The 17,186-nt window shown below is 35.7% G+C and overlaps 2 protein-coding genes across 4 annotated transcripts in view; one reads left to right on the forward strand and one right to left on the reverse strand.

The window, feature by feature from the left end:
- Window positions 1-5,902: 5,902 nt before the first annotated feature.
- Window positions 5,903-11,389, forward strand: LOC113498176 (acidic repeat-containing protein). The gene is made up of 8 exons (XM_026878118.1): window positions 5,903-6,039; window positions 6,147-6,289; window positions 6,647-6,763; window positions 7,097-7,751; window positions 8,098-8,275; window positions 8,751-8,942; window positions 9,425-9,532; window positions 9,989-11,389. The coding sequence occupies exons 1-8, from the start codon at window positions 6,003-6,005 to the stop codon at window positions 10,239-10,241; spliced, it is 1,683 nt and encodes a 560-aa protein (XP_026733919.1). The 5' UTR covers window positions 5,903-6,002; the 3' UTR covers window positions 10,242-11,389.
- Window positions 11,390-13,143: 1,754 nt separating this feature from the next.
- Window positions 13,144-17,186, reverse strand: part of LOC113498364 — a 584,256-nt gene continuing 580,213 nt past the window's right edge. For all 3 annotated transcript variants that reach the window (XM_026878372.1, XM_026878373.1, XM_026878374.1), the window contains one exon: window positions 13,144-16,847. In XM_026878372.1, coding sequence (XP_026734173.1) covers window positions 14,307-16,847 — 2,541 coding nt within the window. In that variant the 3' untranslated portion in view covers window positions 13,144-14,306. The remainder of the gene's footprint in view (window positions 16,848-17,186) is intronic.

Consider the following 17,186-nt stretch of genomic DNA (forward strand, 5'->3'; position numbering starts at 1 on the left):
AACTAGATATTGTGCAATCTATATTGTCAATAAAAACAAGAGAAACGCTATATTTTTGCCAAGTTTAGTTGTTATTTATAGAAAATAGTCGCCATTTTGAGCCGTCGCGGCGCGGTTTGCGCATGCGTGTCTATAAGGGCAAGGGTAGAATAGACATTATTTTAAATTATGCGTGAAGCGCGGCAGACGTCGCATACATTTTTATTACTGTTTCATTATAAATGGCTGGTAAATGGTTGGGGAGACGAAAGTGTGTACGCAGGCTAAGGTTCAAATTAGTGTGTAAATGTTACTATTTGTAGTAAACACGATCTAAGTTTTTTATATCCATTTGCAGGTGACAGTCCTTGGGCAGCCTACATAATAATAGACAGGCGTTACAGACAGTCACACTGTCTAGAAATTCTATATTTATCTTTAAGACCAAGTCGTTATAATGTTAGATACCCTTCTTTAAATAATTTTCCGGCTCACTGAGCTAAACCCAGGCAGATGGAAGGCCTCCTACAGAAACAATATAAAATGGTAAACTATGTTGCAAAAAAAAAAAACTAAAATTAAATTATGTCTCTACTACAGACAAAAGTTACCAAACATTGTTTTCGCCTAGTGCCCTTGACCCTTATTTCAGTTTATTTTTTACGATCTTGCAGTAAGTAATTTTAGCCCTCGCTATTAAGGAGTTTTCTCAAACATTTAAGTCACATGCACAAAGATACCCAGACTTAGGACAAGCATTCGTAGATCACACAAACGCTAGTCCTATGTGGGGAAGTGAGTTTGACGTGTCGACTTCAACCTGTCGGCTAGCCGTGCAGTTAATGTTCTTTCATTATTTCATTGTTTTGTTTATGTTCTCTGTTAACTCGTGGGATATTTACAGAAGAATACTTTGTCTAAAACTAAGCTTTTGCAAGTAAATAATTTCAAGGGTTACATTTTGTAGTGTAGTGTACTTGAAAGTTATAGTTACGAGTGCATGTTTGCCTCATTAAACATTTTGCATGTAACCACTTGTACGCTCTCAGGAGAAGAGCTAAGACAGACTAATTGCTACATTTGCGATTTGCGACACTTATGTGCGATTATTTTGTCGCAAACTCGCCAAGGACTCTCTTGGAATTCGCTAAAATAAGACTGTTAGGCATTGTGTAAAATAAAGGTGTTTTTAATAGTGTTATTTCACTTAAAAACTCGTTGAAGTGAGAGAGGATTTGCAAAACAAAAAGGAAGATAAGAAAATTATTTTAGAACAGAAAATGGTCACTCTTGATATTTCTGTAATTTCTAAAAACTTCAACAGCTCTCTACTTATAAACGTTCATGTGTGAGATACAGTCTGGTGACAGACAGGCGAACAGGCAAACACAGAGACAGAGAGCAGGAAACCAGTAAAAGGGTTCAGTTCACCTTTCGTTCTGCGTTCCCTATGGGTAACCCTAAAAAGGCTTATAAACCAGTTTTCAATAAGTATTATATTGCGGAAGGCGTTGTGTGAATTCGCGGTCAGGATCAATACCCGCGAGACCTAACTCTCTACGTATTTGCATAACTTAGACTTTAGCAAACTGTCTGAGCGATGTATGTTTTAGAATTTACAATATTGTAACTGTTACTTTCTTCCGTTAAAATTAAAAATTATTAGTAACACTTCTTTAGTGCATGCGGTGCTCACCCGTAAATAATTGTGACACTAAGATAACTTTTATATTCATTAGATAATGTATTTAAATGAATCAGTGTTAACCGTTGTTGGTGTGTCAATAAAGAATAATAAAATAAAACTTATTAGATGAAGTTCTTGGATTTTGAACTGCTGTATTTCGCGGGTGTTTCAAAAACATACAAGTCACATGCACAAAGACATCCAGACTTAGGATACGCGCTTGTCGATTCGAAGGAGAGAATTTTCAATTTTCTACAAATAGGTGTTTTACTAACCACTGATCCATAAAATCTTTCTGAACTTGAGCGAAATAAATTAAGTTAATATTTTTAGCACTGGGACATACACCAACGTAATTTATGTTGCATATGATTATCCCAGAATCACTTGATTAGGCAAATGGGGTGCCTATGACGACTCCGTAATAAAATATTAACATACAGCTATAAATAGACTAACCATGGCATGAAAATAAAGATGGCAACCTACATAGTGCGTGGGATAATTATGTATCAATCTGGGAGTTCCATGATTACAGAATGTACCTAATGCGAGCTATCTGTAACTGTAACTAGTGCGAGTTTTATTTTCAGTAGCTTCTGATTGCCAAAGAGATTTTGATGATGCTAGATTGTTGTCAGAATCTTTAAGAGTCATGACCTACTGTCCTGACAAGTGAAGCTGGCAATTACGATAGTGCAAAAAGAATATGCTATATAAAACTCATCATCATCATCGTCCTAGCCTTTCCCCAACTATGCTGGGTGCGGCGTCCAGTCTAACCGGATTCAGTTAACTACGAGTGTTTTACAAGGAGCGACTGCCTGACCTTCTCAACCCCTGGGCATCACGATACCCCTTTGTAAGACTGGTTGGAAGACTTTCTAGCATCTGACTATCACAATCGACTAACAAAGATGTGTATATACAAGTAACTGCCGGAACCCACACTTTAATGTGTCTTAAAACTCAATCCTTTTAATCGTGGATCAAAGTTAAGTGCTGAAACCCAAAGAAACCTTGACTCAGATTGTGTCCTTTAACGTTCTTCTGTTTCCATCGACTAGTTGATATACGAATACTATGCCCCAAATTTGCTATTTACAATTGCCGATGAATGAATGAAAATTGGATTAAATTTGTCACTACTCGTATTCTCTTAAGCATTTTGCAAACACAACAATTATTGTGTCAATAGTACAAAATTTAATCCAATTTTCGTTCATTCATCAGCAAACTGTAAATAGCGAAATAGGAGTACTAGGATATACCCTTGGTTTTGGTAAGGCGGGGGAATTCTCATGAATACCGACTCCCTCGGGGGAGAAAATTGGTAGTGTCATACTTTTACTGACTAAACCGGTGATCTATACCTAAAACAAACACCACTAATAATATCATGTATAACACTTTAACTCTGTATCTATCCTCCTGATGATGAGAAAATAAATACATTTTGATTTTGATTTGATATCAACATCATCGCAGCCTATTGCCGTCCACTGCTGAACGTAGATTTCCCCCGAAGAGCGCCAACCATCCCGGTCCTGGGCAGCCCGCATCCTTCCGCTGCCAGCCACCTTCTTCATATCATCGGTCCACCGTGCCACAGGGTGTCCTACACTACGTTTGCCTAAACGTGGTCTCCACTCCAATACGTGTCTGCTCCATCGACCGTCTGTCCGTTTGCAGACATGGCCGGCCCATTTCCACTTCAGCGTGCTGATTCTGATTCTGCGAGCAATATCGGTGATACCAACATACTGAACATACAACTTAGAAAATATTTACAAGTACTTCGATAGGCGAATTTTCTGTCATTCGATTAAAACGCCGGATAAAATTTCTTCATACATTGGTTTTGTTGTAATATATAATGTAATAGATAGCAAAAGATAATCAAGAAATATCTTCTAATCAAGGAGTGTCGTCATCACCATGCCGTCGGTAAAATGGAGATACCAGATCGGCATTTACGTAAACTATCTTAGTACTTATTCTACTGTGATCTAAGTACGTCACTATTTATTTATCAAGTAAATATGTTTACTAAATATTTATCTTTAGATAAAGATTTATTTTCCACGGAATTAATGAGAACTGGTCCTTTCTTGATAAGGGAAGTTACCCCGAAGCTGAGAATTTTACAAAAGTGTGTAAAAGGCTGTAGACGGACAGATAGCACTTAAACTGTAGTTTTTTGTTCAAGTGCAGTTGACACGACTGCAATCAAAATTGCAGTTTAATTGCGGTGAGCCTGCAATCGGACTGCTCGTTTGGTTCTATTGCAGTCGTGTCAACTCCTGCCTATGATAAGAGAATCAAATTGATTATTTTTACATATACCTAAGCTAGACCGATTATCCATACTTACACTCCCACTTAATAAAACCTATGTATCTCAGCAGAACACTTGTATATTTGACGTCAAAATAAGTAGGTATCTTCACACCCATTGAAAAATCACAAATAGATAACGTCCCTTATCAATTGTCAGAAAGCTGACAGAGAAATCATTTTGGCAGGTACTCAAGAGGAGTCTCGATAACGATCTAATCTTATTTTTTTATGAATATTGTTTAAATATAACTGCCCATCACGTTTTGAACAGTTTTTAGATACTGAAAAAACGTGAATTTGTTGTGAATCATACAACAATCGGTGACATACGTTATAATATCATTAACAGGAGCTCGTGGCTAACCTGTTACTGTATAAATTGATCGATGACTGGTTAAGCTATGCATGGCGCGGTTGGTCTGTAGATGGGTGAGCATCTTTGTCATAATGAGTTCCTCTGTGTTTCGGAAGGCACGTAAAATTCTGGATCCTGGCTGTTATCCATACATCTTTGACAGTCGTTACATGTAATCAGAAGCTAGAAAGTCTGATAACCATAAAGGGTAGATATAGTGTTGCCTAGGTAACTGGGTTGAGGAGGTCAGGCAGTCGCTCCTTGTAAAACACTTTGGAAAAAGATTATGACGACAATGTTATGATGATAATTAGCTTCCTTTTTGTTTACGACTAATATAATATACTAGAATGGGTACTAATAATACAAGTTAGTAAGTTATTGTCCGCAACTTATAATGTAGGTAAAATTATCGTTTTAATACTGTAAGCGACACTCATTCCGCCATTCAAACTGTTTAAACGGTTTTGTGGTCCATGTATATTTTACAAGCTGTTGCCCGCGACGTCGTCCGCCTGGTTAGAAGATATAAGTTATGATTTATACCAGCCCTATTTTTTCCACATTTTCCTATTTACTTTCGCTCCTATTAGTCGCAGCGTGATGGTATATAGCCTATAACCTTCCTCGATGAATGGTCTATTCAAAACATAACGAATTTTTCAATTTGGACCAGTAGTTCCTGAGATAAGCGCGTTCAAACAAACAAACAAACTCTTCAGCTTTATATATTAGTATATATAGATATAGATTTAGAGACTCTTAGACTACATGAGAAACCATTTGTAAGTGGCTTCAACTTGACTCTCTGACCACAGTCTAACGAAATAAACGTCTTAATAGCTAAGTGAATCTCCTCAAAGCAGTTTCATAATAATTGACCCACTTACAGATGCAACTACGCTTTGTTTGCGCAACAAAACATAAATGAAAGTCATAGTAAGTACGGCTTGAAGGTTCTGAATAGGTATGTCAACAAATTAAAGCTGAGTTAGCAGATTTTGTGATCAAACAATTTGTTTTGCGTCATATCATTACTGTGTAAAATGTTGTATGCACTGTGTCTTAATCGTTACGGATTATCTGCTAGTATTATTGATAGTAGCATTTCATTTTAATTGTTTGAATGACTTGCTTTCGGCATATTAATTTGAATTTAAATGGGTTAGAGGGTTTTTCGACAACAATTTCTCAAGCGACATCTAGTTTTTATAATATAAACTGATAAAACGGTGACATCTAGCGGCGCGAACAGACCTTTGTTGTAAAAATGACATCTATAATAGTGACTGGCTAATAGTTTACTTACTCTGTGACCTTACTTGCCACTAGATAGCGCTGTAAAGGTTCGGTTTATTTTTTTGTGCATTTTACACATTATTAGTGAGTTCTTACTTATACATTTATTAAATTATAAAGCTTAAATTTCATTTCAAATTAGAGCTTTATAGAAATCAATCGTAAAAAGACTAAATTTAATTATTCTTTAAAATCTCGTTTTGTTTAGTTTCGGGAGTAACCTCTTGGCAACACTTTACTGAATGTCATTCCTTTCCATTCCTCAACGGCTGATCATATTTCAAACAGATTGTATCATTTTTTTATGGATAATTACGTTTCTTTTATTTACTTCTAGTAAAAATGGACACTAAAACCACACAAAGTGGTCAGAGAAACCGTAAGTTTTGTATAAAACGGTCACTCAACACACATGTGTAAAGTTTCAGCTATATTATCGACAGACATAAGCAATCACTGTACCTTATTTTACACGTGTTATTTCAGGGTTTTTAAAGCTATCTTTAAAGAAAACTAGACCGAAAGCTAATCAAGGAAACAAACAAGAGATGAATAAACTTAACAGAAGTTCAGATGTGATAATACTTGACGAATCTTTTGACAAATTAAGATCCGACTTCCAAAGAACTGTGAGTATCCATTTAGACTATGTTTTGACTTGATTTTACTGCAAATACAACTGTAAATAAGGCTGTGGAACTTAAAAAGTGAGTTAATTTTGAGTGTTTTAAACATTATACCTATCTTCAACTGTTAAAGATCTTCATTCAACTTTAAATAACAAACAATAGTAATATAAACTAAAAGCAATATGACTAAGAATAATATGTAATACAACCCTTCACAAAATTAGGTAAGGCTCATATATATATTTCGTAAAAATTCAGCTAATCACATAAAAGATTCATTTTTATAAATAGATTGGCGATGCATTGTCTTATATATTTGTATATTACTTTATTCTAATTAGATATTTATTATTTCAGAAGCAAAACCCGAAAACATATTCACCAATAGTTATAAACGACTCCTGCGAGTTGTCTTTCAGTGATGATTTGCCAAAAGTTATACTCAATGGAAAGGAGCCAAGTAAATCTGGAAATGTAAGTGTTAATCTAATTTATCACTAAATTAATTATCTCTAAGTGCAGTAGTCTAGTAGTCAGACCTCATGACTGCCAAGTCCAAAGTCTTGGGTTCAATTCCAAGGCATTCTAAGCCTTTTCAAATTTTGTATGTGTTTTAGAAATAATAATACATCCTGTACATCTAGCAGCAGTCTTGCAACACTAACTGAAGTTGCTAAAATTGGTCAGCACATAATGAATATGTGTTTTCTTCCAATGTAATTTATTACAATATTAGTTGGAGAGAATCAACTTGAATTAAGAAGAAATTCCCGTCCCTTATGATAACACTTTCTTGTAATATTTCAGATATCCTTTAACTGCTCTAGAGAAAATGTATCACCAACAACCGAATCAAGGCCCAGCATTGGCGGATGGTCACCAGCCCAAAGCATTCTCTGCGCCACACCGAGACACGAACCCACACCTTCCACACCAAAAGACATTCACAACGAATCACAAGAACAATGCTCCATAAAGAAAATACATCAATCACAAAAGAAACTACTTGACGATCTTTATGGAGAGACGTGGAAATCCATCCCTAAGTTATTTAAAGCAATTAAAACAAATTACGAAAACTACAATACAGTGTCAAAGAAACTACGGTACGATGACGATGAAAGTGACAAGGAGAATATAAGATCCGATTTGAAACGTAACAAAATGCTGTACCTAACAGACTCAGAAAGGAAAAAAGCTGTTGAACTGACAGATACAGAGAAAAAGAGTAAGAAGAAGTTGTATACGGAGAAGGTACCAAGCACTCCGGAAGTACCGAAGGTCAAAGTGAGGAATGTTAATAGTACTACGAAGAAAAATAAGGTGAATAAGGCTATGAGTGTTACGGAAATGGTGGAGACTATGCGGAATGATGTTGATTTGTTAGCGAAGAAAGTTGGTGGTGTTAACCTCACTCCAAACGTTGAGGTTTCTAGGATCAGTTTTGTTGGTTCGTTGGCTGGTAAGTTATTCAATGATTTCCGAAAAATTATGCCCTTTTCTAAAATGAATATTAGATTGTTTGTCTGAACATATATTATCCTTCAATTGTTGTGCAATCAGTGATAGAATTTTACCAATTCTGTTATCCAGTAACTTTTAAACTTAATAAAATAAGAACAATTTATAAATACTTAAATTTTTAGAGTAAATTGTATGCCAATATTCTTCTCTTTTTCATACTAGCAAAAAGCTTAATTTCTTAAACTTTTAAAATTCAAAAAGGCCCTCCTCTCCTGTAAAGGCCTCCTCAATCATCTTATCTCATAAGCCATATAGCTTCTTATAATTATAATACTTGTTACCAGACAACGTCCCATCATGGAGGTGTCATGTTGAAGCTATACAGTACCGGGATAACTACAAGACACTCCGTGAACAGCTTGCCCGCAGGTTATACGTGGAGTTCAATAAAGGAGTGTTTGATGATGCTCTCGATGCAGACATGCCTATTTTATGGGATACTAAGCTTAGGACCACTGCTGGGTGAGTTTCAGAAGCTATAAGTTTTTCATGGGGTTAACCTGACTACTTTCTAACCAGAGTCCTTAATCATGAGCGACGCAAAAGTGCTAACGAGATTCGAACTGATGTTACCAGCTGCTGAGCACGTCTAGATCAACCGTTAAATAAACAGTAATAATTACGCTACACGAGAGGTTTTTGCATTTTTCATTCTAGGTGGAAACTTTGCAATCTTTGCATTGCAATGTTTAAGTAATTTTTCATTGCTGGCATATATTTATGCAACTGTGTTTTGTCATAAACCAAGCGAAAACTTGGTGAATATGAGAGATGGATTTTGTAATGGTTTATAAAATGTTTTTCAAAACTTAAGGTAGTAAACCCTCTACAAAATTCGTTTCAATTAATCTCGCCAGTCCTATACAGTACAGGAATTGTAAACCGATTCCATTCCTTAACAACAACCTAATATACATTTTATAATCGGAACTTTCAGTACAACAACGAACCGCCTCATAAAGAACTCGAAAGGTGATCGCATTCGTTCCTCCAGCATCAAACTGTCCACCAAAGTGCTGGACGGGCCACAGCGTCTCCGCGACACCCTCATACACGAGATGTGCCACGCCGCCACCTGGCTCATAGACTCCGAGCTCAGAGCTGGACATGGACCGCTTTGGAATAAATGGTTTGTTTATTCGATACATTTGTGCTTGGAAATATGTATATGTCGAAACTTCGACATAAACCAACCCCGCATGTAATAAAATTAATAGATTCGAAAAATCTAAAAACCCATGGTTTTAAATTCAAATTTTATCAAAATCGGTTCAGCGGTTTGTATAGTTGTAAATTGCATTGTCATCGGGTTTAAAGCTACCCTGAAAAGTTCAGCCTGCTAGCTTATCGGGAAGTGCCCCAAAATTGAGTTGCAAAAATCCAAGTGAATGTAAAAAAACGGGGGAAAGTCATTTGTGTAATCTGACGACATTTGTTCGTGTCTGGTTGTCTTTGAGATTTTAATTTGAACGTTCATGAACCCGCTCGATACAAAGATTAACTTGAAAAAGAGAATCGTTTTTATTAAAAGAATTCTAGAAAGAAAAAAAAACATCATAATTGATTTACTGTTGTAAAATTATGTATCATAACACATTCTTATATCCTCAGGGCAAAGCGAGCGTTACGCGTGTACCCAGAGCTGGGCGAGATATCAAGGTGTCATGACATGGAGATACATTTCAAATACTCATACAAATGCACTAAGTGTGGATATAGGTGAGTAAAAGGGCCTTAAGGGTCTAGTAAAGTAGCCTTTTTTGCAATTGTGGCAGAGACCGCGCCCTGCTGAGGGACAAGGCATACTTGTAATCCTTGCAATACAATATCATGACTAGTTTCCACATATTTCCGACGGATAAAAACATGTAAAATTTGAATTTAAATAATGCTCTCTTTTTTGTGAAAAAAATAACAACAAATAATTTTAGTTCTTGCATGAGTTAAATGTGACTTAATCATTTTAAACAGACACACGTACACATGTATTTTCTTATTGTTCAAATGCAAAACAAAACCACACATTAATTTATGCTATAAAATATTATTTTGTTTGTTTGTTCTCGTTAACATATTCTTGGTTAATAGCATTTTATTTAGTGATTAAGCTGAGTTAAAACTGAGGTATATTAGCCCAAACTTGAAATCATGACAAGCATTTTTATTTTCTTCCAGTGTCCAACGCCATTCAAAGTCGATTGATGTAACAAAGAAGTGCTGCGGCTACTGCAAAGGTACCTTCGAATTAATACTTAACAAAAAGAACAAAGATGGCGTCGTTGTTTCTACTCCCGCCAGAAAAGGTACAACGAACGAATTCGCTTTATATGTTAAGGAGAATTACGCTGCACTGAAAGATGGAACCAGAAACCATGGGCAAGTTATGAAAATATTAGGTGAACAATTCGCTAAAAGTAAAGGCACTTGACAATAGATAGTAAATATTAATATAGTTTAATATCTGTAGTGTACAGTTGTATGTTATATATAACTAGCTCAATTTAGGATTGTATAGGAAAATTGCGTAATTCGTCATTTTTTTATGTCAAATGATTTCTTCGAGAAAATACTGTCTAAAAAGTCAGTATATCATACTTATTGTGATGAATTAACGGTGAAACGTGCAGAAGCATAAACCATACTAAAATTATTTAATTAAAAATGTAATCATGGCTAATGCTTGATAGCACTAATTGACTTATTGTTTTGCTCCGCGAAAATAGTCTTTTGAACCTTCAAAAAGCGATTACAGCGAATTTGATATATTTATTTATATCGCTATTAAATTTGTATGTTTAACACAATAGTACTGATTTTCTAGCTGTTTAATTAAAAATTAAACATTTTTCTTATTGGTTCTGATACGAATCGAAAAATAAAATGTGAAAATAAATTGCGAATTTTCGAATCTTTACATAAGTTTCATAGGTAAGTATGTTGAAGTTATTAATATATAATTTTATTTGTAGACTAATTGTACTGGATACAATGAATTTTTGACTGAAATATTTTAAGGAATCTTGCCTTTTATATTTTTAATCCTAACTTGTTAACTTATTAATGTTTATATGAAATTATTGTCGACCCAAAAAGAAAGACTTTAATCATTGTACTAGCCTTTTCCCAACTATGTTGGCTTTGACTTCTAACCGGTATTAGCTAAGTACCAGTGTTTTACAAGGAGCGTCTGCCTATCTGACCTTCTCAATCCAGTTACCTGGGCAACACGATACCCCTTAGTTAGACTGGACACTATACATGAAAGAAAATATAACTAGGAACACTTTTGAGCTACCCGCTCAGAACATCAGATCCTTACAGTTAGGCCGAGTTTAAACGACCGTTTTTATATTTTTCTACCTGTTACCTTGTAATATCTGCGAGTCCTTTCTGCTTGCGCTAAAGTGCGGTCTTGCTAATACACGGTAATCCTCATAATCAGTTAAAAACCTCCTTTTGATGCCATCAGAGAAACTATAGGATGAAATTTATTTGTTTAGGTAAAAATACTTATGTCTATGGAAATGTCAGTTTGTGACTCATTATTGCTATTAATAAGATTAAGGGTATTTGAATTATAAAGAGCCAAAATTTGTAAGAACTGTTTGTATGACTATACAATAATTTGTATATACCTGTATGATGTAAACTTAGTATTGAATTTTTGTAAATACTTATCAGTAATATATTGTGTAGAAATAAAATAATTATTAATTTAAATATTTTGTTTTACTTCATTAAGTGTCGGGATTGGAACTTTGTGATGCCACATCCAGAGACGGTCTGACTCGTTCAAGCACACCAATCCGAAAAAAGCTGTCTATAAGTTACGCCGCTCAATCGTATGTGATTTCATTATATTACATTTGATAAAGCTCTAACCTCAGGAAAGACCTTTTTCCGTGATAATCGATTCGGGCATACTCGCAAAGAGCTAGTTTTTAAAGTAAACAATCTTTCAGATCATGTTCAGTAGCAGCATTGAATTCGACGGAATTTTGTAACTGAAAACCAATATAACTATTTTAACCTGACTGGGGGATTCGAACCCAATATCTCGGGAAAGGTGATCGCTATAATTTATGTCAGTTTGTGTATACGGATATTGAGTGTTTAGTTATACTGAGACCCCACCGTTGAAGAAAACCAACCATCGTAAGTAAATCAAGATTCAAAATATTTGAATAAGCATGGTTAAAAAATAAAATACCAGTAGATGTCCCACTGCTAGCTTCTGGCCTAGTACCATATGGGGAAGGTTTGAGCATAATAGTAAAAATAAGGTGAATAAAAATAAAACAGCAAATTTAATACCGTTTTTCGAATTTATTTTTACATATTAGATGATTAATACGTACAGTCTTGGGTATATAAAAAAAATCGCTATAATTTACAACAAATTGAATGTCATTCCGATTGGAGTACATTTGTACTTCCAAACATCCAATGTATATACACGTAATAGTTAAAAAAATAAAATTAAAAAAGTGGCATTGCATGGTAGCTGCTATTTTACCATACTTACTTAAAATTACATTATTTACATAGGAATTATTTTAATGAGCATTTTTCTGATGCCACATTATTTTTTGAGTGATGGTACTTTTTTATCAATAAATATTCTTTAGTATTTTTTGCCTAATTTTTACAATTATTTTTATCTATCTATTGTAGTGGCAACATTATTTACTTCTTTAACTATGTTGAGCTTGGGTAGCCATATTGAAAAATGACTTTTTATATAATAAAGGTTTGTCTTGTTTTTTCTTCATATTCTCCAGAGTTTTGATAAAATTGGAAATAATCAGTTTTCATCTTTTTCGGTATGTTCAATAATATGTTAAAATACAACTATTTTTCAATATGACAGTCCCAAGGCCCACACAATATCAACATATATTTATGCCATACGATTCAACATATCTACATATAATAGATATTTTCTTTGATCAATGATTATGTTAACATTTTTAAAACAGGTTTTCTATCATTAAAATGGCGCTTTCAGTAGACAGTCGTGAACAGTAAAATATATAAAAAATCACAACTTGTAAAACAGATATTCATAAAAAACAATTTTCAATTTTGTGACACTAAATGCAATTGTAAAGATAAGTGCAATGAAATGAAATATGGCAGTGATGTTTTGGAAATAAAAGTATATTTTTATTTATTTTACTGTTTATAAGCCTTTCATTTTGTATTGACTAGGCAAATTCGTAATTCACGAATACCATACATGAAAATTCTAACCTGGTAACACTGAATATTAATTTTTGTACAACGATTTATCATCACCAAAGAAAATAAATAAATCTGTTTCTACTATAGTATTTGACATAAATATAATTCAATGATTTATATTTTTTATTTATTTCGATATGAAAATGACACATAGAATATTTAGTTCAGAAAATCAACTGATATTATAAATATATTCTTATTTAATGTAGATAATGATTGTATTAACTGAATAACACATGTCTTTCTACAAGTAATTTTAACAAAACCGCCATTTTCTTTTCGCGGTTCATGGCAATTTGGTTTCTAAAGTTACTTGCAAAGGACTAAAGTACATTCTCCGACATTAAATCTGATTTGAACAGTACATAATACTTAAAAATATTTTGATAGCTTAACACTAAGTATGGACAGATTGTTTCAAATAAAATGTTATTGATATCACATACATTTAAATCTTTATTAAACATTAAAAAAACGGATTATGATATTATATGTAACTTTAGGTCTACATGGGAAATTTATATTCAAAATTTTGAATTCAATTCAACCCAAATTTGAAATGCAGACTTAATTTAAACTCTGCAAACATAAAATTATTAGAACCGTGTACTATGAAATCTTAAAACGCAATTGTTATCGTTGTGCGACAGACGCCGCTACGTACAGAGCTACAGCTGTCTCGCTCTTGCATACAACATACCTGCTTTAAAATTTCATACTACGCAGTGTTTATGTAATTTCTATAACTATTCCTGTCTGAACGAAATCTCATGAGATATATTATTTTTACATAGACCGTTTAAACTAAAGAGAACGCTATTTACAAAGGCCGTTACGATTTAAACTTATATTACGTCAAGTTAACTAACATTTACAATTTTACATGATTTTGATTCGACAATGTCAAATGGGTCATGGCTATAAAAATTATGTATTTTATTTATTAATTTCTTACGTAACACTCTTCATGAGTCCGTAAATTAGTCAAGAAATAAATGAAAACAGTATATGATCTGTACAGTGTAAGTATTTTTAAGTTACTTAAATAAAAAAGCTTTAAAATGCTGCCTTACTTAAGGCATTCACCGTCAACTTCACATTGACATTTTAGTCCTTGCATGAGCTAATGAGCATCACACTTAGAATATACTGGCTCGAGAGCTCACCATCAATACAAACTTGATACTAGCAGCCAGATAAACATTCATCAAAAACTTAGTTCTGTCGTATACGACAGATTTATGGTGAATCAGGTATGCGAAGGTTGAGGGTTCGGTGAGGGGTCCTTCATAGAACGGATCCTTAGGAAGCCGTCTTGGGCCACCAGCATACTGTTCCCTTCCGCTTCGTTGGGAATCTCGTCCTGCGGCTGGGAGTACGAAGCCTCGTAGCTGCAGTTCCTTGGAGCTGGCTGAGGCGTCCCTCCCAGCGCGCAAGGATACCCTCTCTCATTGGGATCCTCAGAAAACCCGTACAGGTCCGTAGACTTCGGCCTGTCGGGGAAACCGTTCCCTTTACCACGCTTCTGACTCCCGCTGGAGTTGACCATGGAGGTCGATGGCGAGTTTCTACGCTGAGAACTCCTGATCTGCTGGCAAGGATCGTTGCTATAACTCCTGTTGGGGTTAAGAGTCTGGATACCAGAAGCGTGGTACGAGGCGTTTTCTGTATTATAATTGCCATATTCATCAGGTGAATGTGGCTGATGGTAATGATGGCCGATTGACGCGTCATAGCCCATCGTCATGCAGTTCTGAACGTTCTTGTTCTTCGCTCTGTGCTTTTTCCGAGGGTTGCTGTTAGTCCGAGACGAAACCCGGTCGTAAGACATGTGTTTGAAGTTGTGTGAACTGCGGTTTGATCCGCCATTGTAGTTTTGGTTCTTGATGTCTCTAATGAAATCGCTGTTGCTACCGTATTGGATGACGTTGTATTCGTGGTCTAATGGGTCATCGCCTTGTAAGGATTGGATCGCGGGATCGCAGTTCGAATAATGGTCGTCTGATGCAGACTCGATGCCATTGTAAGCTATGTTCGGGTGATGTTTTATTAAGTGATTGGTCACGCCTTGACTAGAAGTCGCGTTGCTCGATTCTGTGGAACTGCTGTGGCCAGCGTTCGCTATAGAACTGTGTCCAGAATAATTCTCAGTCCCAGAATTATTGTCGCAGGGACCCGTCAAAGTGTTGAGTTGGAACCTCTGATGGTCAATGACTGGTCCACAGCAGGGGTCAGGCATGACTGGATGGTGACCTGTGCTCTCGTAAATAGGTTTCCCAGTCCTCATTGTATAAGTATGAAGGTTTGTATTGGTGTTGCAAATAGCGGGGTAGTCTGACTCAAATTGTTCGTTGCTGGAACCAGCTCCACAAGCGAAAAGACCAAGTCCTGATATTTTGTGTCCATCAGTCTTTTCGTGTTGCAGAGCAATTCCAACTTTGAGACTTATTACCCAGGATATAAGAGCTACTATGCTTACTTCAAGCAGTCGCAATGAGAACTGGTAGCCCCATTGGAGCCAGTCGAACTTGGTCATGTTGACTTGGTTAATGCCAAATATCCCGAAGATTTGCAACGCTGCCATCAGAATGAACAGCAATGCTGTAGCTAATTTTATCTGGATGGCATGTTGCAAATTTTGGGACCCATTGATATACGTGTGACTCTTCTTCTGCAGTACAGTTTTGAGCATTTTATATACATAAAGATAGCAAAGGCCTAAAGTGAGGCACGCTATTATAAATATTATTTGACACGTTAGACCTAATACCCTCTTTTCAACGCCGTGCGTATTCCTATGTATTGTATTACTACTTTCGAAGATATGCAACATTAAACAGGACAGTATATGAAGACTGCCACCTATAATTATAATTCTAGGACGAAGAAGGAATGAACAGCAGGTATTCTTAAAATTAATACTAATAGTAAGAAGGAATAGTATGATACAAGCAAACGCTATGCTAAGGAAAATTTCGGGGATGTGAAGAAGAATTTCGCTTATAAATTTAGGGAGTGAGTTGTTGATGTTGTAGGGGTCGTAGCACATGTAGAAGATCCTTAACAGACAGACGAGGACCAAAATTAAATGGAGTATGATGAAGTAATACTGGGTGAAGAGATGGGTGTATTTGTTGTAGCAGAAGATCTTGAAGATGGAGTAGACCGCTAGGATGGTGAACATGACTGTTGCTAGGTAGATGTGCAGGTTCCACGCGAACGGCCACGCCGCTCCTGGCCTTTGGACTGGTCCTGAATTCTTCGAATCCTGTTTCAGGATCTTCTTATCAGAATTCACATTTGCCAGGTTATGGTACCTTTCAGTTGACATTTCAGGATCTTTCAGCTCGAACCCAACAGTTGTAGCCGGAGTGTAATCTTCTTTTCTGCTGTCATTTCTATCCGACTGTTTATTAGTCGCGTATTGAAGATTTCTCCTCGTATTAGTTTCTCCATTTTGGTCTATAATTAAAGGTCTATCTAGATTGTTCATTTCTGGATCTAGTACTGCTAGGACTGATCCTTCTGTGGATGTGTCTCTACTTGAATCGCTGAGCGTGACTCCTACTTCCTTTGTGACGAAAATATCGCTCTTGGACGTCTTCTCTTGGTTGTGTTGGGGTTTTGCTGTGACTGTCCGTAGGAGGACATCAGGAATATCCTCTTTACGGCCATTGGATCCTGAGAGGATTCTCGATATGGTCGGGATGTTGAGTGAGTTTGGAACGAAGTCTGTGAAGTTGGCTTGGTCAGTTCCTGGCTGCTTTATATCGCTGTCTAGTTCGTCCGGCTAGAATAGAAAAAAAAACATGAGTACTTAGTAACATCTAGAAGACAGAAATTACATAACTGAGATTATTTTATTAAATGAAATGAAATGAAATTATTTATTCTGCTAATAGGATACTTTTTATCACTTTTACATGTCTTTTTTGAGAACGATGGAGCCGACATTTCCTAGCTGACTACCCTAAGAAGAAATGTCGAAACAAACTCAGGGGTCGCAATCTCTTTTAAACTCCAGAAAAGAAAACTAATTTAACTACTATGGAATTGTGGGCTTGTGAAAGTGGGGAGTTGTAGAATATTATATTACTTATACTAAAACGAGCACAAGTCCCCCACCCAT

Source organism: Trichoplusia ni, chromosome 10 (assembly GCF_003590095.1).
Source record: "Trichoplusia ni isolate ovarian cell line Hi5 chromosome 10, tn1, whole genome shotgun sequence".
Classification (NCBI taxonomy): domain Eukaryota; kingdom Metazoa; phylum Arthropoda; class Insecta; order Lepidoptera; family Noctuidae; genus Trichoplusia; species Trichoplusia ni.

Bases quoted from the DNA above. Each gene is read 5' to 3' on its own strand.
- LOC113498176 (XM_026878118.1), top strand. From the start codon at position 6,003: ATGGACACTAAAACCACACAAAGTGGTCAGAGAAACC. The intron at 6,290-6,646 runs GTGAGTATCCAT...TTATTATTTCAG, and splicing joins GATCCGACTTCCAAAGAACT to AAGCAAAACCCGAAAACATA. The intron at 8,943-9,424 runs GTTTGTTTATTC...TTATATCCTCAG, and splicing joins GGACCGCTTTGGAATAAATG to GGCAAAGCGAGCGTTACGCG.